The following is a 23,980-nucleotide window of genomic DNA, read 5'->3' on the forward strand; positions in this document are numbered from 1 at the left end:
AGTAGACCCAATAGACTTACCGTCAGCTCCGGCAGGTTAAAATACGAAGATTATTCTTTTGAATACTAATACTTATGTGAAAAATTTCTTCTGCTCCATCGCAAATCTCGAAAAGTAGAAAAATCTTGAATCTCCAAATCGGATTGAATCTCCTTTTTTAGCAACTCAAAATTACCATAATTGAGGGATTTAGATAGAAGTTTCTAATTTGACTTTAGTGATATAACAGTCTCGTCGATTCAACGAGAATAGTAAGAGCATTATTAAGCTCAGTTTGAATACGTGAGTTGGACGGGGCTTGAATGCAATTTAAAATGCAACGGCCAGATAATTTCGCGGCCCGATCGATTGCGATTCGACGGTGCGATGCAACGTCACGTTTACACACACGCTATTTATTTACATCGACGTGTGTATACCGGCATGCGGTCATCACGTGATTATTGCAACTATTTATAGTCGCCGATGCGGTCAAGTATCAACGAACTGATACGCGAAATTCCAACAAACCTTTTGAAGTTTTTTTTTCCAACATTTTTCGATAATTTTGCAAACATGTCAAATATCGAATTTTTATATGTACAACGAAGTTATAATTTTTAGTGGTGTATATTTGTGATGGAGTGTGTACTTTTAAAATTTTACAAAATATTTTTTGAAGTAAGGTTTATTATAATTCACTGGAAAGAGAATCTTATTATTGCATTAGTTGGAAATTTTGATTGAAAATAACTAAATTAGAATTTTTAGGTAAATTTTGGAAAAATCGACTTTAAATTCGCCAAGAATTCATGATCATGAGAAAGACGCGTTCGTTTTCAACATCGAATGAAAATGTAGTAAACGAAAACCGCGCAGCTTTGCGTGTAAATACATCTGCCGGCGATTTACGAGCGGCCGGTCGCGAGCTTCGCGATTCCGGAAGTTGGCGCGACTTGCCCCTTTTCTCGCAAACCATCCATTGTTCCCGCGAAACGCGTCGAGGAAGTCGTAAAGCAACGACTCATAAACTTGTCTTGAGTCAATGAAAACTCAATCGGCGATCGTCGAACGCGCTTTAAAAGCTCTCCACTTTGCGTGTACCGATCTCTTTTCAACGACCGATGAGATAATTCAATGACGCATCGTCGGTCGAGCCTCAAAAATTCTAAGCTCGTAAACGTCACATCGAAGCAATCTGATCGATTTGTTTGGAAGAGAAATGTTGAAAACCCCGAGAGGGGAAAATATTCAGGAAGCAATGTAAAAATATTTTACTTTAAAAGCTATACGTCTACTATATGACACAAAGTATTTTAAAAACTATCTTTTTTTTTTAGTTGTAAAATAACCAATTTTCAGCATACTTTTCTTTAGCGGAAATTGAACTCGTTCTTCCTTTCTCTATTTTATCATTTTTATTGTCATTATATATTATACTTTTATATTATATATTAAATATCTGATAAAATACGCACGCAAAATATTTTTGAAGCACACAAATATTTTTCAAGCTGAAAAGAAAACATTGATTATTTACTCATGATGTATTTCATGTTTCATTATTAATATATTTATTTTAAATATTATTTTGATATTTATTTATTTTAAATGTTATTTATATAAATACACGGAAAAAACAGTTTTTTTTAAGTAAAACTAAAAATTTAGTTAGATACAGATTTGAAAATAATTCTCTAATAGCACAAGGACGTCCTGTTATAGTCCAGAAATGTTCTAAAATCTGGAGATGTCTTATGGACTATCAAATGAGCGCCTCGTATCTCATATACATCCACAGGACATTCAAATCCGAAGTCCTAAAGATTTCCATCCGTAATCCTTGGGACAATTCTATTACTTCCCATAAAGCACAGACCTCCAAGAGATGTCCTACAAACATTCTAAGGACAATCGCAAAACCCATTTCTCTGAGATAAAATATGTTACAATAAATTTGCAAGATTGAAACATTTAATAAAATATTATTTTTAGTGATTTTGTTGGTATAAAAAATATAATTTTGCTCTAAGTATATGCGAAAAGTGTACAAATAATTATGACATCTCTGAGCTTACATAAACCTGATGATATAAAAATCTCGATTAAATTTTAAATGCTAGAAACGTCACTATCTAGTGGCAGATCTAGAATACCAGAAAGATCCAAAAATAATAAGATCCCAAGAATTACAGACGAACATTTTTAGGACTTCGAATTATAATGTTATGGAGGTATTTAAAACATCTTTAGGCGCTTATTTTACTAAGGACATTCTAAAATTTTCATTTTAGTTTAATATAAACATATCTTACATATATTCCAGAATATTCAGGACGTATTCAGGATCATCCTGAGCTCTTGTTAAAGTTATAGTGCACTGACAACATAATTACATTGGATACTCAAGTTAACTGCTGGAATAATGAGCGTCATACATCATTAATTTTGATAGTTTAACATACCATAACTGCTTTTAGATCTGCCTCTAGCTAATTTTTAGATATTTCAGCAAAATCATTCTTTTCACGTACTTTTTAAGGATTTAAATTTTAAATGCGATAATGATATATTCTTATTTGATGGAAATGTGTTCTTAAATTCGTCTAGCAACGTTTTTCAATCGATCTTTTACTGATGCAGTTAGATTAACAGATTTATGTTATTGGCGCTTATCTCGCGCTCTCAAGCATATAACGTGGCGTTTAGAAGAAATGCTTTGGGATTTGCAATGTGGGTGGAACACGTGAAAATGGAAAGGGATTCCCGGATTTTCACGCTGGATTCGTCATTCAATCGCGTGGAAGATCCGTCGCATTTTCAACGTCGCTTTTATGCAAGGCCTTTATTTGAGATTACGCCACTGGCCTCCCCAGTAAGAGGCGAATCGGTAAAATAACGCGAACCGACCTGGGGGGAGGAGGGTGGAGGCGGCAGGTCGGGGGTGGCACGAAGCGAGATTACATGGGCGAGGAGAGGACGTGAAGGAAGACCGCCCAACCTAACTCTTCTCGCCACCAAAATGGCGGAGACTCGAAGGGTTGGAGCCGGAGGTGGTGGCACACGTGTTTGACAGCTTCGGGGCAGTAGCGTAACGGGCATCCCGGATTTGCGTTGCTATTACAAAAGTTGTAACTCGGCTTTACCGCTCCCCGTTAAATCGTTCGCCTGCTAGTTCGCTCGTTTTACTTGTACACTTGCTCGGAGTAAATTTGTGTCGAATAAATTTGAAAAGCTTTTAAATGGGGATAACATCGGGTATTACGTCGAGGGTATACGATCATGTTTCATTTTTACGCGAGAAAATGGATACTGCGAATGTGATTTAACTGGATGGACGATTATTTAAAATCGAGTTGTTATTCTCCAATAAAAAAAAGAAGTATGAAGCTATAGGAAGTTCCAAGGAAATATGAAACTGTCATAAAGTTGATGATTTATAACTGTTATAATGGAATTGCAGAGGTGAACACTTGAAGGAACATTAACTGAAAATAGAAGAATAAAATGTAATTAGAAAATTATTCGACATAATTACGGCACTCAGAATTCTTGATATCGATTAAAGCGAAATGAATTTTCTTCGTAGACGATACGCCAAATTTAGAATCGGATTTAGTTATTTTCCAACGTCTATATATCTGATAAAAACTGTATAAAGGAAGTCTGTGGGTAGAAAAAACAATAAATATTTTTATTTAATTTTATGAAATACAAGAGATGGAAGGGCTGAAATGTGGCACGTCTGACTTGGGAAAAAGCTTCAATTATTTTGTCGTCCGTCCCTCTGGTGCGCAGGGCGGTTTGTTCGTAACTTCTTTGCCGCGAGAAGCAATGAAGCGTCTTCGGCGAACTTTCCGGCGGACAGTTTTTTTTTTTCCAATCAGAGAAGCAAGAAAGGAAGACGAAGGACTTCTCTCTGGTAGAGACTTTGCAAAAATAACGACTAAGAATAACCGCGTCACAGATAACTCGACCATGTCTATTTGATCATGGAAGAAATATTTCCTGGAAAGGAAAACTCTGTTGGCGAAATTCTTATCGGTTTTCTCTCACCCCTACGCCTCTGTGCGAGGCTCAACCATCACCACCACCACCACCGCCGCAGTCACCCTGTACAACCCCTCTCGGTCAATGACGTCATAGCACGAACATTACTTTGAGTTCTGACGTCAGCACACCAACTGCTATCCAGTGTTGTTAACCCCTATGTTATCGCACGGCGTTTTTCAGTTGGTTATTTTTCGAGGCACATAAACAATGCACAGAACATCGCGGAATTATCTGCTTCCGTCAGTTGCGAATGTTAGGGGAGGGTGATGTGAAGTATGAAGCTTGAAAAAGGAGGTCTATGAACTAAAAAGATAGCTTTAGCGTTGAAGGGGTAAATATATATACACGGCTTTCAGTTATATTAAACGGATTAATAAATGGAAACGGTGTTCAGAAAATCGTTTACGTAAATAAGAGAAAATTTGTTTTAATGGAAAAAAAACACACTCGATTAAACAATCATTGGAAACTGATCGATATAACAGGATCAGATACGAAAAATACCAGCGAAAAAAGTAAAGCTTATAATTTTGCCTTATAATCTTAAATTTTGCTGTACGAATATCGTTTACTTTAATCATAAATCATGATATTGCTTATAAATGCAATTTACAATTGTTGAGCATAATTTACTTTTACATTTATATTTGCAATCACAAGTATTTTTATTCACAATTAGATATGTTATTTGTCAACTATATCCAGATGCTTTTGATATTTTTCTTTTTCTTTTTTTTGTAAAAAAAATGCTACTTTATCCAGCTTCAAAACGTCGAATCACTATGTTTGTTTAACCTTTTCACTCGTATTCGCGGGTATTTACTCTTGCCGAATGTTTCGCTGCACAAGCGTGCAGCACGCAATTCTCTCTCGGTCGGTTCCCGACCTTTACTTCCGAGCGGGAATAACGGCGAGCAGCGTCATCGATTCACCATGACGACGGTACTGACGATCACCTTCGTCATTGGCCGTTCTCGTGCCAGGTGTGAATATCATCTGGCACCCACCTATGGCAAACTCGCGTGATGTAGGATTGTTTGCGAGCAGCCGAGGTTGAAGAGTCGCTTGAAGAGGATATGCCAATTTGCTCAACGATGTTGCCACGAGACTACGTCGAAAATGAACGCACAGGTGCATCACTGAATTCAGCGTCCAACGTTCTGGAAATCAAGATTATTTACAGCTGTATGAAGTGCCTAACGTTTTATTTAGATTTGGTAATTACGTAGATTGTCCCCGATTCTAAATAAATTCTAATTTGATTTGTCCTGATAAGAAAATTTAATGATAATATATATTCGATGGTAATAATTTTGCTCCGAACACTATGTAATAATTAAATGTTCCGTTCTTGGAATCATGTAGCATTATCTAATACTATTATTGATTGATCTTGTCGATAATTTATACTCGTTAATTATTCATGTTTCAAAGACACGGTTAAGCTTGTTTGGGTAATTGAAATTCCATAACGGAAGAATTTCACGTCGTGAGAATTCCGATGTTATAACAATTTCTCGTTCCACACGGGGCAGTGAATGCATTACATTGTCAAAATTGCATTCTATCCGTATTGCCGCATTGAACATTTTTCGATAGAAAAATGCTGCTTTATAAGCAATTATAAACTATATGAAAATCCGTTTTCAGAAGTATTCAACGTCACGAAAGTTTTGAAGCTTGAAACAATTTGATATTAGGAAATCTCTGTGATGAAAGAGATCTTATATGAATTGCAAATTACGAAGTTCTTGCGTCGCAGAATTTTCAAGGAGATATACTCATTTATCGCTTATAAGTATTATTCCTCTTGTATTAAAAATTATATGTATCAGTATTAAAACTTTTCGTCTCTGAAAATATAATATATATATTCAAGTGTTTAGAAAGTCTATTTATTTTAAACGTGTGAAGTTGCCATAAAATTAACTATCAGGGAAATCAGTGAAATTAGAAAAATCAGAAAAAATTTAGATATTTTTCTGGAAAATAAAAATGATTGATTTTAAAAAAGTTTGATGTGTATACAACAGACTTACGTAATTTTAAAGTATTTGACAATTAAATGCAAGCAGTGTTAACAACATTAACAGTAATTTACATTGCGATGTTAAATTGCTCTCTCAATAAAACATTTAACGATTTTCTAATTAGACGAAAATATAAAAAAATGTTAAATATTGAAAGGCATTGTATCTAGAAATCAAAGAAAAAATTAAATTTTAGGACGAAAAATTGTGGCACTCTTAATTTATGAAAATAATATGTTATAAACAAAGAATAATCTTATTTATATACTGTAACAGACATTTCAGCATTACGATAAGTAATTTAATAAGCGCGAATATAATAGAAGGCCCTTTAATCCGTCCTTAGTCCTTAGGGTTATTCTGCAACATCTCGTCCTTGCTTATAACGCTCAACATAGAAAATTAGAGCAAACTGTTCCACAACGTTGCTAGCCCTCGTTAGTAACCCCCTACAACTATTATCCTTGTTGTAGACCAGTAAAGAGGATAGACCGCCTAGAGATCGCCGATCCGGATTAAGCTTTCTAAAAAGGCACGTAATTCGTTTTTGCGTAGAAGCCAGCGTTGTACAATATTTGCGAAGAACGACGATTTGTAGCTACTGCCACTAATCTGATTTCCGAACAAATCGCTCGCGGAGATTTACGTCGTGCACTCTTTTGGCATGTCGGGAAAAATTGCACTCGCCCGGGGCATGAATTTTTTCACACGCGGTCCCCTGGGGATGCGTCATGCCGTCAATAGAATTAATAATAGGAAAAAGGATAGCTCCGCTTTGCACCTCGTTGGAGAACCAACGACATCGGTTATTGGCTGTCCCTTAAAGGGACAAAATAATGCATTAGTGGTGCGAAAGTACAATTGATTTCGAAATTTTAAATATATTATAAAAACACGTTTTTTTAAAACTTGAATAAAATTTGCCTCGAGGCTCATCATTTTAAACTTGACGCTGTATCGATTATAATTGACAGCGTATTGTATGTATAGGATCTCTCCGCGAACTGAACAAATGTACTGTTTCCAAGGTGTAAAGTTGAAAATTATTTAATTTTTAAGATAATTTATAAAGCATTGGAGTACACAGATAGTAACTAACAATAAGTCGTGAAATATGAGTCGTAGTTGAACAATGTTTTGGTGAAACTTGAAAAAATAAATAATACTAACAAAACATTTACGATAAAAAAATATATATTCACTTAATAAAAAAATAATACATAATGGTTCTTGTATTAAATAAATATATAATTTGTAAATATTTCATTAGTATTACAAACTACAAATAAATATTTATTAAAATTTAGTAATTTTTTTTCTGGTATATGAATGCTAATGTGGCGTATATGGTTACAATAAATATTGTGTGATGACCTGTGATTCACATTCCACAACTCAATTACAGCCATCGTTCAGTCGTTTTCTTATAATACGGAAATATAATATAAAAATATGTTTCTTTGAAACTTAAATGAGATTTGCCTCGAGGCTATGAAACTTGATGCGAACTGTTATCAATAGCATCTTGAATGTATAGAACTTCTCTCCGTGAACTGAATGAATGTACTCGTATTGTTTCCGAGCTGTGAAGTGTCTTGAAAATTATTTGATCTTTAAGATAATTTATAAAACGTTACATATAATAAGGAATTCTAAATTTAGTATAAAAATGTTTCTTTAAAACTTGAATGAGATTTTTTTCTATAAATAACTTATATATAACGTGACGCAAACGATTATCAATAGCTTTTTAATGTAAGAATAATCTCTCCGTGAGCTGAGATAAATATTGTACTGCTTCCGCGAGCTGTAAAATGTCTTGGAAATAATTTTTCACTTTAAGGTGATTCATAAAAGCGTTACATAATTAATAATTACTTCATATAATATACAATTCATTTCCTTCGTAAAATTGACAATTTCATATCAGCATTTTGAAACGAAAACGATAATGTTATTAAATAATAATGATTCCTTGTTATAAATTAACGATATTATTAAATTAATCTATGTCTAAATTCAGGGAATATAATGATGTAATTCAACATGCTTTGAACCAAAGAAAAAGCGGTAAGATTAACATCTTGATCAATTATGTATGTACATGCCCTCGCTATCAATCATTTTCTCATTTACTCCCTTATCAATTATATTTTATTTATGCCAGACACTTTTCGTAGTGTAGAAAAATCTCATTACATTAATTGCAATCTTATCTTTAACTGTATGGATAAAAATAGCGGGGTACACGTGTGCGTCGCGAGCAGAGATACACGCGCGGCAATTTACCGGCGCCAGACAACGACGTTCGACCGGAATCGTGGAACTCATGAGCGCAGCAACGTCCCCGTCTTCCATCTCCGACGAAGTCATAGCCTGTGCACGCTATTGCTATTTTCGATAATCGACGCATCGTGGCCGTAATAAACCGCGGATTTGCGGCGCCGCGCTGCGACGGACACGTGTGCGCCCACGTGCAGTCCCCGTATCGGAGATACTTATTCCCCCGTAAAGATATTCTTACGGTGCGCAAAGTGAAGTCCTTCTTTACGACACGAGAGAGATTCTCACGACAAAATAGATAACCGGCAACGAAAAGTTTGTGACCCATATACTTCGGGATTAGTAATTTTATGACCTGTCCACATCCGTCGCGTCTCTCGGCCCCCATTAAATTCGACTGCGACATCGGGGATCCCGCTGGTCTAGACAGTTTAACTGCGACAGATACGGCACAGGGGAATCTTTCAGAAATGAGCTCGTTAAGAAAAAGATGTACACGTGTTTGAAACGAGTCGGAAATACTGTATTCGACGGGGAAAAATGGTTTCGAAACTTTTTAATTGGTTTGCACGAGCGGAATCTGCAACTTATTAATAAGAAAGCGACGTAAGAATAGTTTCTCTGAGAAGTATTTAAAAAGTAATAAAAATATATAATCGTATAAATTAGAACAATGATTTAAATAAAGGCCTAATGACGGTCAAGCAAGATTTAGGTTGCTACAGCAATGTGTGAATTTTATTTACCACGTATGTAGTTTCCTTTAATCGCGCGCCAAAATATTTTCAGACTTTTTACAAACGTAACTTCTAAACAACTACTCGCAAGTGCTAAGATACATAAGTATCTGTTTATATGAACTTCTTTCTAATATCTCCCCCAGGCGTCTAAGGTAGGTTTCCATTACAATATCTTACTGATGAGTCTAGTAGTGGAAACCGGGACGAAACGCCAACTTGTGATATTCTTCGCAATCTTATTTTTCATAGAATTTTATTTATTATTAATTTAATTTACATTAATTAATAACAAATCGTTAAATTTTAATATATGTCTTTCAACATATTACTAAGATCCAATAAGATGCTATAAAGCATCAAATATTGTTAGATTGCGTGTCAATTTAACTAGTGATATTATTACGGTAGTTGTTTAGAAGTTGCGTTTGTAAAAAGTCTGAAAATATTTCGGCGCGCGATTAAAGGAAACTACATACGTGGTAAATAAAATTCACACATTACTGTAGCAACCTAAATCTTGCTTGACCGTCATTAGGCCTTTATTTAAATCATTGTTTGAATTCTAACGGTCCTACAAATATCGTCTAAATTAGTTTCTAACGTTTAATTTGCGCCAATGCGTCCGAACTTACAAACAACATCATCGCGGAGATAGATTTTGGCAGGTAATAACGATGGATGTGATGCAAGAAAAATTATATTGGCAGCGTACGGAATGAAATATACGTTTCGATCGGAAGTCGTAGACGCCTGTCGAAGAAAATGTTGAAAAATCTACTAGAAGCTGGAAAGATAAACGGTCCAGCGCGACGTGAATATTACGCGAAGAAGCTCGTAAAGAGAATACACGATCGACTGAAACTTGTAAAATGCGGGTAGTAAACCAACCGTTTCGAAGCGACAGAAAAGAAATATAATAGATGTGTCTCCTTCAAACAGAGAATTGACAAAAAAATTATCCTCTATCTCCGACTCTACACAGAAAAAAGATTCTTTGTGGCATTAATTAAAATTCTGATTGAAAATAACATCAGAATTTTCTGAGGAGGGGGTTTAATATAATTTTAATTGAGATAACTAAAATTCTATTTGATATGATTAGAATCTTCTAGTTCGTTCATTTTGAATCAGAAATTTTTCTCACAATCAGTATGCTTAACGCTTGACGATACAAAACTTTTAAATACAGATTGTTTCGTAATTATTTAATCTGCCATCTATTCTCTTTCACTCTTTTATAACGAAAAATTAGTTTAAGATGCTTATTCAATTATGTTTCAAGACTAAAAAAAAATCTCGATCCACAGTTTGCAGAATAAGATATAAATTCACATAGAAATATTTAAGCTCAAAGATCTGCTTTAACCGAATATAGGAATCTCTTATTTAATTAAATTAATTAAAGATTTAAAGAACTATCCTACGATGGACATTATTTTGATGCTTGGATCTCAATTGAGTATCGATGCAAAAATAGTGCGATATGTAAATTATAAAAAAAGGTAACAAGAGGAATACTATGGTAAATAGTAACATCGATATAATCTTTTTTATGTTTTTAAAAGAGAGTAAGTCATGCGTGTGTATTGTTATTTACGCAATACTTGCGTAAATACTTCGTTGAAACTAACGAATGGGATCATCATCATCCTGTACATAGAAGGACGAACTATTTTTGTCACTTTGCGTACCGAGGGTACGTCCTTTCATAAACTAAATCCACTTAATGAACTTTATTATATTACGCTGAAAGCTCATACCATAGATGGAAATTAAATTAATTAATTATGTGTATTATAATAATAATATGTTAAACCATGTTGGAACACGAATATTTTATTATATTTTGTAATTCTCAAGGAAATGTAAACACAACGTATATCTATACAAATGTGCGGTTTTCTCCTTTTTAAAAAGTATTTAGCATGCGAAAAAAGATTATATCATGAAAAGTGTTACCGAGACATCAAAGCAACCACAAATTCATTAATCTGTTGCCAAAATTCGAGCTGGAGATTTTCTGGCACTCTCTGTGCCAGCGATTTACATCCGCAATTCACTATCGCGGCAATTCGTTGTCAGTGATATGTACACGACGCTCGCGAAACCCGCGCCAGTCCCTCTTTTTATTGTCGCGACGAGTGACGTCAATAGCCGCTAATCTTGGAGCTCACTTCCGAAAATTATGACGCTCGCAACGCGGACGTTTAGGGTGATTATTCGTTTGACGATGACATACGGCTGTCTCTTACTTTTTTCATTCGCATTACGCGAGAATCTCTATTAAAGAAACATGATTTATTTTACGGTTATAAAATATAGAAAATCTTAATAATATAGGACATATTTAATTTTTAATATTTTGTTAAAGTAATATATTTAAGTTTTGCGAAATTCGAGAACGAATTTTTAAAAAAATTTAAAAACTAATTATACATTTAGCAAAAATATCTTTATCAAACATTTTTTATTATAAATGTAATTTATATAAATTGAAATGTTTTAAATTTAAATAAGATTAAATTAATTTTTGTATATAAAGTCCTTTTTTTATTTCAGTATTATTTTTAAACAGTTTTATGTGCAAAATAGATCAATCATTTAGCTGATAGTATCGTTTTTTTACCTAATGAAAATTAAAATAATTTTAGTTTAATAAAATTTAATATTTATGTGTTTGCGCGCCGAAATTATAGAGCCTAAGTATCAATGTCGATCGTGAAAAAATACGACCCAGGCGGAGCTTAAATAAGATCGTCTACAAAACGTAATAATGCAGATGTAAGAGCACGGCCTACATAAATCAGAGCAAATTTCCGCCTGAAATATCGACTACTCGCACGGTCTTACGGATTCTCTCCTCGGCGATTCTTTATCGCAAAAACCCAAGATATAGTCGGCAATTCTTGGCGTATAAATAGTGCTTTGATATAGTAGAAGGCTGCTATTGTTACCCTTGACCGGCACTGCCGATCGCAAAACACGGCAATTGTCGACGGCAATCATCGTGTTTTTCCCGACGGGAGAAAGAAAAACCGCTCGTTTGTCGATGAATTGCACAGCCACGAATCGCGCGATTATGGTAGCTAGCAGTTTTCCCGCCCACACTTTTCCTCTTCTCTTCCCCTTTACTCTCTAGTTCCAAAGGAAACCGCATGTTCGATCGTAATGACGCAACTCGCACGACCCCGTCGTTGTCGTCGCATGTCATTGTTTCTCGCATTATCTACTCCCAAAGACGTCAAAGTTGCATAAGCCCTTGCCAAGGTTGAAGGGCGTAGTAAGTGCCTTGGAAAAATGGTTGTAATTTAGTGTATAATAAAATAGTATAAATAAATTTAAACCTTTTGACTTTAGCGAGGACTTATGCAACTTTGACGTCTTTGGAAGTAGATAATGCGAGAAACAACGACATGCGACGGTAACGACGGAATCGTGCAAGTTGCGTCATTACGATCGAACACATGCGCGGTTTCCTTTCAAACTAATAAATTGAAACTAATAATAAAATAGTATAAATATTATTTATACTATTTTATTATACACTAAATTACAACTCTCTATATATAACATGTAAAAATGCGTACATGAAAAAATTCATAGCAATACATATACACGGAAAGAACGATGTTGCTGAAGCATTCAGAAATTTAGCTAAATACAGAAAATAATTTTATTGGTCAAAATTATTTTTAGATAGGACACCAAATTTTTAAATAGAATACTCAAATTGCTAAAATGTAACACATTTTTTTATATTCTAGTAATCAGTTCGACTTAAATGTCCTATCTAAAAATTTTGATGGTCTAACAGTCTAATAAAATTATTTTCAGACCTGTATCTATAGCTACATTTTTTGATACTTGAGTAAAATTATTCTCTCTCCATGTACGAAAAAGACAGTTTTAATCTAAAAATTCAACTTAGATATAGATCTGAAAATAATTTTATTGGACTATCAAAATAATTAAGTAGGATTCTTAAACTGATTATGGAAATGTTGAAATTTTTACAACATTTCTCCTCATGCTCGAGTTTCCTAATAATTATTTTAATAGTTCAACAAAGTTGTTTTCAGATCGGTGTATCTAATTTTTTTGATTTTTTTTTTTTTAGCAAAATTATTCTTTTTATATCAATACATACATGGAAAGGATGATTTTGCTGAGGTATGTAAAAATTTAGCTGGATATAGATCTCAAAATAACTTTGTCAGGGGAGGGGGAACCATCAGAATATTTGTGTAGGATTCTCAAACTGGTTGCTGGAATGTCGAACTTTTTGCAGCATTATTTATCATGGTTGAGATTTCTATAACAGAATTATTTTGATAGTCCAACAAAATTACTTTCAGATTTTTATCCGGCCAAATTTATAGATACTTCAGCAAAATCGTTCTTTTCGCGTAAATGTTCTGTAATATAGTATCACTTTTTACTTTTTAGATCTAATGTTGTATCTTTAAAGTGATTCATGACGCAGGTTATTTCTATACACCCACGATTCCAGGTTTCATCCAGATTAATGAGCCTGGTTTAACGATATCAGACATCAAGGTCGTTATGCGGAGAGATACAAAAAAGAAAGGAAATCGTCGCTCGAAAGATACGACTCTAGTTAATCGTGTCAAAGGATTAACACTGACAACGTTGTCTTATTACTGTTTCCCAACTGACTGACTTTCAGAAACGACCGCTGAGTTATTAACTCCGCGATGAATTAGGTCAGCTTGGTGTATCGAATTATTTGCCGAGGGATCAGTCGGTTCTGTTCACGAGAGAATGTACATTTTGGTATAGAAACTCATACCCACATGGAAAGAACGATTTTGTTAAAATATCTAAAAATTGGTCAAGATACATATATCCGAAAATAATTTTGTTAAACTATTAAAATAGTTTTGTAGAACGCTCTGCTTAATGAGCAATGCTGCAAAAAAATATTGACATTTTAGTAATCAGCTTAAACGTCCAACAAAATTATTTTTTAAATTATTAAATATATTTTTAGAATTATTAAATCTGTAACTAAATAACTAAAAATCGGGATATTTCTCTATGGTTAAAAAAAAATTAAAATTAAACAAGCAGAGATGATAGAAACAAAAAAAGAAAATTTTAGAGCCACGAAATAAAAGCTTAGCTTTCAACATGACCGACTTGTCAAAAACCACAAAATGCAATCTTTCAAAATTCCGAGTAGATATGCAACGACCTTAATGTATGTATAATATCGCCGCAACGGATACGGTTCGCAAAAAGCTCCGGGCGATCTGCCGGTTGACGCAACGCCGGTTTTAGAATCTGTTAATTTAGCAGGGGGAAGGGGCTTTTTGCGTGCATTGATTAAGCGCGCCGTGCGATAGAAGCGTCTCGATTATAAATAATTTCGTTCCAGCGGCGCGTTTTGCTCCGTTTGGTTTACACGTATATATACACATACATATACATATATACAGGACCAGTCGACGTAAGAACTGCAATATTGCGCGGTTCTGTGCAATGACAGTAGACGCACAGTTTGCATACATCTATATAGTCGCGCAGTCGATGTTTGGGCTTAGCATTGGACACGTTGGCACACATATTCAACCTCGTTTTTGCTTTGAAGCCGCTCGTCGTTTGGGGATCTCCCTTTGAGTCAAATGCGGCTTGGCCCACTTCAGTTGATCATCCCCGACCGTCGACCAAAACGCTCCCCGCATGTTTATACCATGAGAAATATTCGCGAGACATGCCGCGAAAATGCGGCACGTCCGACATGACGATAAGTTTACGAGTCCGGGATTTTACTACTTCCGAGCATATCTTTTCCCCGCGAGACACCCCACTGAGAACGATGGCGAGATTCGGCGGGTAAACAATTGTGAGATGTCGCAAAAGGATGTTAAACTCGGATGAAAATCAACATATATATATTCGAGAAGAGAAGATTCTTTTTTGCTACTTTTAGGAATTTTATACGACAATTTCGTTTCTTGCATAGTTTGCGTTCTGAATTTGAAATCACAATTTTTCCTCACATTTTTCTTTATTTTTCTCATTGAATATTTTTGTAATATTTATTAATATGATCCATGATATTTCCTGAAACATTTTATTATTTTAATTATTATTACGGAATTTTTATATGATAATTAATTATTTTTATATAATAATAAATTATCGCAATAATATGATAATATAATAAATTTTCATAGAAAGTATCATTATAACAATTAAAGTAATAAAATATTTTAGAAAATATCAGAAATTATATTAATGAATATTGATTGCGTAATAAATGTAATATTAAATTTCCCTCTGTGCTCTCTCTCTCTCCACTTTATTTTATTAAGTATCCTATGCATTATGCAGGGTAAAATAAAAATAGTTTAATATTATCATTTGTATAATAGATATTTATTATCTTCATAAACAAAATAGGCATTGTGCGTGAGTACACATTGCGTGCTACAAATAGAGTGCGCCTTAAATACAGGAACATATAAATATGTAGAATAATTTCGTTATTCATTAAGTACCTTATCAAGCACTTCCCTGTTTTATTCATACACAGCACACAACGTCGATTATCTTACAGATTGTGCAACTTTCCTTACATCTAATTTTAATCTTGATTCGCAGCAAAAACAACAGGGGGTTTTCCGAAATGAAAGGGTAATAAGCACGTTTTGCATATCGCAAATATTCGTGTATCCATTTTGTTCTATTATGCTAAAGAATCTCATGAAAATTTTATGAAACGTTAAATATGTATATCTCGGGTTTAATTAATTAAAAAAATTGTACTCATTTCATTCCTAGCTTCGCAATATTTTCACAATTATTTTTTTGTGAAAAAGCCGAGCTTTTCCAGCTTGTCATCAAATCACGGAGATTCCATATTGAACCATTTTTATTATTACAACACTCTTATAATATACGTGTGTAGTATCTTTTTAATAAATAAGTAATACTAATACATAAATATCAGAAGGCTCCAGCCACTTTCCGACGAGAATCGTGAGAGGGCCACTAATTCTCAAATCGTGCTCACGATTATTTCCGGAATTCTCATTCTTCTGATCAATCGCTCGGACAATCGCAATCAAACCAATTTCATGGCTGAAACTCGAAGCTGTTACTGTAAAAATAGACGACAAAGCTAGCTCGACTGCCGAATGGACGGCTAAAATACGTCGCGATATTTCTACCCGATTACTATCCGAGACTATAAACGAATCACCACCGTCGGCAGACCAATGGAAATCGATACGTGTGTCAGACTCGATCTACGGGTTGCCGCTCTTCGACGATATAATGTGAAAAAGATGCGCGATCAATAATGAAATGAATAATATAAATACTCACACAGATCGTACGGAGATCATAGCCGAGTCTCCGATCGGTTCTTCTGAGATTAGCTAATAAAAAAATAGCTATCAGAAATTCCACGGTTTTAAACTTGTAATACCGATCCGCGAGTTTGTCTAATATGATCATAACAATGTGACGCGTGAAATTGATTGCGAAATGTGCGCTGATGAACGTGAAATTGGATACGAAATGTATATTTTACAAATAAATAAATAGAAAGAATCAATAAATAGAGAGTTATAATAAAAAAGAAATTAATTAAAATTTCTTTGTCGCGTCACCAATTGGTGATTATCTGCATTGGTGATGGATTAAATGACATTCGCGGACAGGATGATAGACGAAGATATGTTATATTAACAATTAATGACGACAGTAAAGGAACGTGGTCCATCGATGCCGTGAAACGATCCGAACCGGTCGGACCGAACCAATTACGAGTCTTGATCACCCCATTCGAATTCCTCGCCGGAAGTAACCTCCTCGACCTGTCCGTCGTCAGCTGCCGTCGGTCCTGTTTGCGGCTTGCTCTCGGCCCCTTCTGGCTCCTCAACGAACGGATCTTCGGTCATCTCGGGCTCCTCTTCGTGGACATTTTCTTCTTCGACCTGAAAGGCGAATTCCTTGTGATTCAACTCACATTCAATAGTATTCCGAGAAATTTCTCTTCGACTATCGGTTCTTGAATGAGTTCAAACTGGATCCTTTCTCCACAGAAATTCAATAAGCTATTTGGACACGAAGTTGCTAAGTGTATATCTGAACTTATATAAAGGAATGGAGTTTTTAAAAAGCTTAGTAAAATCTAATCTTAATATTACATTTTTTTGTACACTTGTAATACATACTTTTTTTTGTATTGTTTAGAGTGTTTAGACTGATTCAGGATTGCTCATATTGAATATAAAAATCGATAAAAGGGATTTAAAAAAAAAATTTTTTAAAAGAACAATACTTAAATGACAATTTACCCGTGTTTCGTCATCCGTGGTAACATCATAAGGTTTCTCTTCCTTTTCTTGATCAGTTATTTCGCCAAGATCCGCCAGATCCTCGGCGCAGCTGGCATCTTTGTTTTCATTGGCTACAAACTGCGTGACATCCGCTTCTTCCTGCTCCTGCTTTTGCTTTTGAATTTCTTCAAGATGCTCCTCGACGATTAATCGTTCTTGCTCCTGTATAAGCGCGTCGATATTCGCCTGGTTGATTATTCTGTTAATAAGAAACAAATTAGGTTCTAACAATATACAAAACAATATATAGAAATAACAAACATAAAAAAACAAAATAAATATTAAGTTCCAGTAATTTTCAATAATATTAGATATAAAGCTAAATTTTTTATCAATATTCCAAGTGCGTTATAAGTTATATTAATATTTAATCAATGTAATTATTTTATTTGAATTTTATATATATTTTAAAATAATTTTATTTAAAAGAGTCGTATAATTTTTATTGTTTATATACTAATTATTAATTATATATAGATATTCTCTTCTTTCATTTTAGTTATTCTCAATTGATAATAATCAGCTTCTAAGTGAAATAAAAGCTTGCTTTATGTGTGGGACCTTTTTTATAAAGGATAATTCGTGAATCACTACGAGAGCTTTCTTCTAACAATAAGTAACAAGCTTACCTTTCCTCGTCTTCTATTCTCTTCGTTTCCTCGTGTTCAGCTTGTAACTTTTCCTCTTCTGCTTTCCTCTCAGCTTCTTGCTGCTCGATTTCCAGTATCTGGCAAAGATCGGCTTTCCGTTCCTGTGCAAGCTGCAGAGCCTCCCACGCTTTCTTCTCCTCCAACTCAAGCTGTAAGCGTTCCTCCTCCGCTGCCTTCCGCCTTTCCTCTTCCGATCTTCAAAACAAAGTTATTTGCAATTGGGGAAATTGCTCGGACGCGACAAACAAGCAAACAATGTAAATGTAGAATATAAATAAAAACCACTCATGAAAGAATTAAAAGTCTGTATATAAGAATTAGAAATTTAAAAGTAATAAGAGAAACTTATAAGAATACTGCTATCTTTATTTTGATATTAATTAAGGATTTGTAAACTTTTATATTATTATTTTTTCACGGAAAAAATATTAATATTCGCTAATCTTAAATCACAATTTCGTTTCTCATTTCAATTGGGTTATCTGAATTTTCTTAAGGTAGTTATACCCTAAAACATATTATTCAAGAATGTCTTGAAACTTTCGTTTCAAGTAATTTAGGTATTAATACATATGCCTGTAAAATTTGAGCTCGATTTACCGTCCCGTTCTTAACCGATCAAACTTCGCAAATTTTTTTATATTTAATTGTATAGCCATTTCCGCCGTAATATGATACGAATTTTCAATTTTCATATAGCATCGAAACCGCATTCAAGAAGTTAATAAAAAACGAATCTTATGTAGTTGAATTTATGAAGAAGCATGTGCAACAAGACCGCAAATATTCACCATATGATATTAAAGTTTGAGTCAATAAAACACCTTAATTTTATTCTCTCGAGAATTGACGAAATAGTAGGTATGACAACGTCGTACTTTCAATGACAATATGATTGCCATCATATAGATTTGGTATATCTCGTTTCTCATCAAGAGTGATGTTATGCCATTTTTGTCGTTTCTTCGCAAGAATCGCTTTGCATTTTTCTTTATATCGTAATTGTGCGGACATTTTTGTCTTTTATATAAATATTTTAACAGCGATGTTTCGGTGCTTGTGCCTGTTACTGTATTCGTCTACTCTTAAAAATGCGACGTTACCACGATCTAATTTCTCTTATGTATTACGCGACGTAGATTTTCTTTCTTCTCTTAAATTAACTTATTTCATCATTATTTAATATTGTAAGTGTATAAAATACATTGTTTTTTTATTCTTAGATTTTACATAACAATATATTGATTTAAATTTAGAGTTACGTTTGAGTTCGTCGTTGATTCGCATTTGAACGAAGTTTATATATGAGATATTATGAGAGTGTAACGAAGCTACAAATTTTAATATTTGAAATCGTTAATTAGAAAAACATGCTGGTGTATATAGGAAAAGTTATCCATCAAGTTTTTTAATGAAGCTCGCATTCCAGATTTTTCGATACGCGTTTCTCACATATTTGATCGCAACTATGACTGCATGAATGTAAATATGTTTTTTCCCGGAAAGTTTCCTTGTTATATATATGTTGAAAATTTATATAAAACATATTTATATCTAAAATTATCACCGATATACTACCACACTAGTAACCTGACGTCGTCATTTTAATAACATAGATGTCATTTTTTCGTCAAAATGACATGTCATTTTGACGAAAAAATGATATATAGGTAATGACTTTGAAACGGCTTGCTAGATAATATTATCGAGTTTGATATTAAAACAACTGTTCACTGTACTTCAATTATTTTAGAAATAATATTTTATTATTCTTTATGCTAAAAATTTTGAAACCTTATTATGTAAAAAAATGAATATTCTTAACAATTAATTATTACATTAAATTATGCGTTTTCGAACAGAATGACGTTTTACGAATAGCGAGCGAAGGTCGGATATTTGGCGAGTCGATTATCGCGGGTCATATACTAGGTTATTTGGCCGAGTTCAATGCTAATGTTACGCAAAACATCTGCGTTTATATCGAGTGACTATTTTGCGCGATTGGCTTGTTACTGGCGTATCGTTCTTAAATTAAAGTCGCTTACTGCGCTTCTCTAGCCGCTTTAGCAAGATACTCCTCGGCCCTCCGCATAGCATCTTCCTTGTCTTGCTTCACTGCAATATAAACTCATTAGAATATCAGCGATAAGGATAAATTTTTATGAAATTTACGATGCATGTTTAACGCTAAAGATAATGTTGCAATCTTATCCATTTTACATATACCATGATATATCGAATATATACATATATATTATATAAGCACAAAATTAAAAATATCTCTACGAATATACGTATATATGTATGTGTATATATATATTTATTTATTGATTATAAAATTAATCTAACTATTTTAATTAAATACTTAAATAATGGTATCAATATTAATATTCATATTAATTTCAGAGCCTTTATTTCATGTGAATTAAAAGTAATGTTTTTAAATAGATAGTCTCTTTAAATAGAGCTTTAAAATTAGAACCAGTTTCACATTCGAAAGTGTGTTAAAAGTGCATCGTGAATATGGACCAAAATGTGTTTATCCATTGCAGTTATATCTATTTTCTAATTCGATATTATCTTGTATAAAATAATTTCGAGCATTACGAAAATAGGATGAGACATTTCACGAGGTAATCTTGAAGTCATTTTTATGGGGAAGACATTTATCATAAAAACAGGCAAAAGAAACACTGGATGCTATTCTAGACTAGACACATTCATCCTCGACCGATATGGGAAATGCTGTTAACAACGACACAAACCATGATCGACCTTCTGCCTATTTCAACCGATACCAAAAGATATCCACCGTTTGCGTGACAGACTCATTTCCGGTCGCCGAAATGAAATATTTCCGGCCCACAATATCGACCAAAATATAAACGTACCCTTTTCTTCCTTAGCTTCATCACTTACGGCCTCTATACTTTCGATTGGCACATCTGCTGGCATTTCCGGTTCCGGCTCTGAAACAGGTTCTGGTTCCTGCACCGGCTCGGGCTCCGGTTCCTTTATGATTTCTGGTTCTTTTACAGGTTCCGGTTCTACTTTAGGCTCGGCTGTTTTCGTGTATTTTGCCGATTTCGCCGATTTTGATGCCTTCGTCGGTTTCGACGGTTTCACAGGTTCCGCAACAGGTTCCGGTTCTTTCACAGGTTCAGGTACTGGTTCAGATATTGGTTCTGGCTCCGGCTCGGGTTCTGGTTCGCGAACCGGTTTCGGTTCTTCCTCCGGTTCCGGCTTCTTTTTCGCTTTCTCCGATTTTTCTTCCGATTCCGGAACGAGAACTACGACGTCACAGTATGAAGATGAACGACAAATAACAGAAAGGAATTAATCTGGATTTTGTTATTTTACACAGAGACTTACTTTTTTTTTCCTGGGCTGTTGAGTCGTAGCCTAATGCGCGTACTAAAAATTGTGAGAAGACGTTAGTGGGAGATACAAAGAAAGGATCACAGTAAAACATCAATTACAAAAACATATAAGTATTCGAGTTCCTCGATTAATCAAAATATAACTTTCAACTGGTTTTATTGACGAATATATAAAAGTTGTGAAACTAATTAGCTTAAAATTTTAATATAAATATAATTTAATATACAATGAAAAGAAATAAATTATTATTATTTATAATATGCTCTTTTACGGATATTTACAAAAATAATAATATACTTTTCAAATAATATTTATATGTATCTTTGCAATATTAGTGACATTATAATAGAATACAGAAACATTAAATAATTCTATTATAACAATTAATAACAGGAACTTACATATATTTTATTGAATTATTTTTGCGCATTCATGTATTTCTTTTCAATTTCAAAGATATATAGAATGTTAATATGATGTACGCGAATGTAATTTTATATGCTTATGTAAAGTTTTAACACATGAATCATATCCTGTATATTTACGTGATTTATGTGTGACATAAATTTATTTCTCAGTAAATACGTCCCCACGATCGCGACTTTTCTACTGGATTTTACTCTTCCGTTATCTCAAAAAATTATTTTGTGTATGCCTACTGACCCTTTCGCATCTCTCGTTCTGTCATTGGCTGACCCGAGGCTGTGGGATGCATGAAACATAAAGGATCGATTAGCACAAAGGATTCTTTTGAAGCTCATGACGTAAATCTAAGGAAGCAAGACTTCTCAGAACGTGACGTTAGAAAGCTATTACTATGATTACATACATATACAACATTGATGTGAAAAACAATTGATGAGGCATGTTCGTTAGCTAATTATATGTAGATTATGTAAAACAGAAATGCACAATTTTATGTACATATATGGCGATATGCAACGAATGAATAAAAAAGAGAAATAAGTTATAATAGTATTAGCAATGGAAACATTCTGGGCTATGTTCAAATTCCCACCCGAGTGTTACTCAGCTATCATTTTGTTGTTTGTTAAACTGAACGTTAAAACAACGTTAAACAAGGATGATACCTGGGGAACACTCGGTTAGAATGTGAACGCATCCCTGAGGATTAAGGATGAATCATCGAGTTCATTTTCGAAATTATCACAAACGTTGATGTCTTATCGTCAATGAGGTAATTAATGATATCACAATTCTCATCTTTTCTCGTGAAAATGATTCACTGATCGTCACAGCTCGTGACGTTAGAGATCACACTCGGTCACATCTAGTGATTGATTTGTCGGATTTTTGCCTCTGAAACCAGATATTTATAATCGAATATTTTCAGATTATATAATTAAATAACTTTTGTATTTTAATCTTCTTCAGTTGTATATCGCTCTCTTACTTCACAAGTAACATAAAAAATATGATTTTTCGAGATATTATGAATAGTTAAATAAGCATTATCCTATCAATCATCACAAGTAGACTAACTTAATCGAACAAAAAATTGTTAATTTTGTCACAACTAGAAAAAGATAACTTTTTAAACACTATTTGATTATTTTTCGAAACGAAGATGACAAAAATGATATTTATTTATGTTAAGATGTTATTTTTACTAATATTTTTTGATTAGACAATAATTTTCTGTTCAGTTAAAAATACTCTGAACTCTTTCTGGAAAATTTAATTATTTAAATTATGTTACTCTTTTGAAATAAGAGAACAATATTTATAATGTAGATTTATCATTACACGAAATTTTGTCAGAAATTAAGAAACATCTTAAGAAAATAATTATTAAGTGCATTATGATTGAAATAGCTTTCGTTAAAATTTAAATCTTTTTATGTCTAAAGAAATATATTTTTCAACTAGAATGTTTAAAATGTACTGAAACAATTATTCAGGCTAATTCACTATTTTTTTTTCTTTCCAAAAACATTAATACTAATCAATTCTACAAATATTTGATTTCAGAGACAAAATGAGACGTCGTTGGTTAAACTACGAAGCACACGAAGAAGCTTACCTCGGAAATAGTGCATTTATTCGTTATGTAGCTCGCCTACGTTTCCATTATTCTCTCTCGTGCAAAGTAAAGTAATTGACTTGGAGACTCGCTTCCATCGGACATTATTATTTTATTCGTATGTTTTTCTTTTGCTGCTGTTTTACACAAGCATGAACAAGATTTAGAAAATTGAAACAATAACGAATATCATAATGCGATACGTGCAACATCGGGTTAGTGTCTACATTTTTATATTTGTTTCTTTTTTTTTTTAATGAACGCGCGCAGCTCTCACGGCTTTTTGTCGCATCAATTTAATCGGTTCTCTTTTCTTCTGTCTCTTTCTCATACTCTGTTCTTTCGTTCGTTTTACTTCGTAGATCGCATCGATCGAACACTAATCATTTTGATAGTCACGACAATTTTACACGCCCGTTGCAATTTCATTAAAGTCCATCGAGTA

At 33.7% G+C, this 23,980-nt stretch overlaps 1 protein-coding gene across 6 annotated transcripts in view; it reads right to left on the reverse strand.

Annotated features, from left to right (window-relative positions):
* Nucleotides 1-15,965: 15,965 nt before the first annotated feature.
* LOC108779401 (MAP7 domain-containing protein 1) overlaps nt 15,966-23,980 on the reverse strand; it is a 33,826-nt gene continuing 25,811 nt past the window's right edge. For 5 of the 6 annotated variants that reach the window (XM_018546816.1, XM_018546817.1, XM_018546820.1 and 2 more), the window contains 7 exons: nt 22,155-22,193; nt 21,483-21,524; nt 21,002-21,400; nt 20,156-20,225; nt 18,087-18,302; nt 17,416-17,656; nt 15,966-17,052 (listed from right to left, as the gene is read on the reverse strand). In XM_018546816.1, coding sequence (XP_018402318.1) covers nt 16,879-17,052; nt 17,416-17,656; nt 18,087-18,302; nt 20,156-20,225; nt 21,002-21,400; nt 21,483-21,524; nt 22,155-22,193 — 1,181 coding nt within the window. In that variant the 3' untranslated portion in view covers nt 15,966-16,878. The remainder of the gene's footprint in view (nt 17,053-17,415; nt 17,657-18,086; nt 18,303-20,155; nt 20,226-21,001; nt 21,401-21,482; nt 21,525-22,154; nt 22,194-23,980) is intronic. The other variant, XM_018546818.1, reaches the window with a different exon arrangement.

The sequence above is a fragment of the Cyphomyrmex costatus genome, unplaced genomic scaffold (genome assembly GCF_001594065.2).
Source record: "Cyphomyrmex costatus isolate MS0001 unplaced genomic scaffold, Ccosl1.0 scaffold59, whole genome shotgun sequence".
Lineage (NCBI taxonomy): Eukaryota > Metazoa > Arthropoda > Insecta > Hymenoptera > Formicidae > Cyphomyrmex > Cyphomyrmex costatus.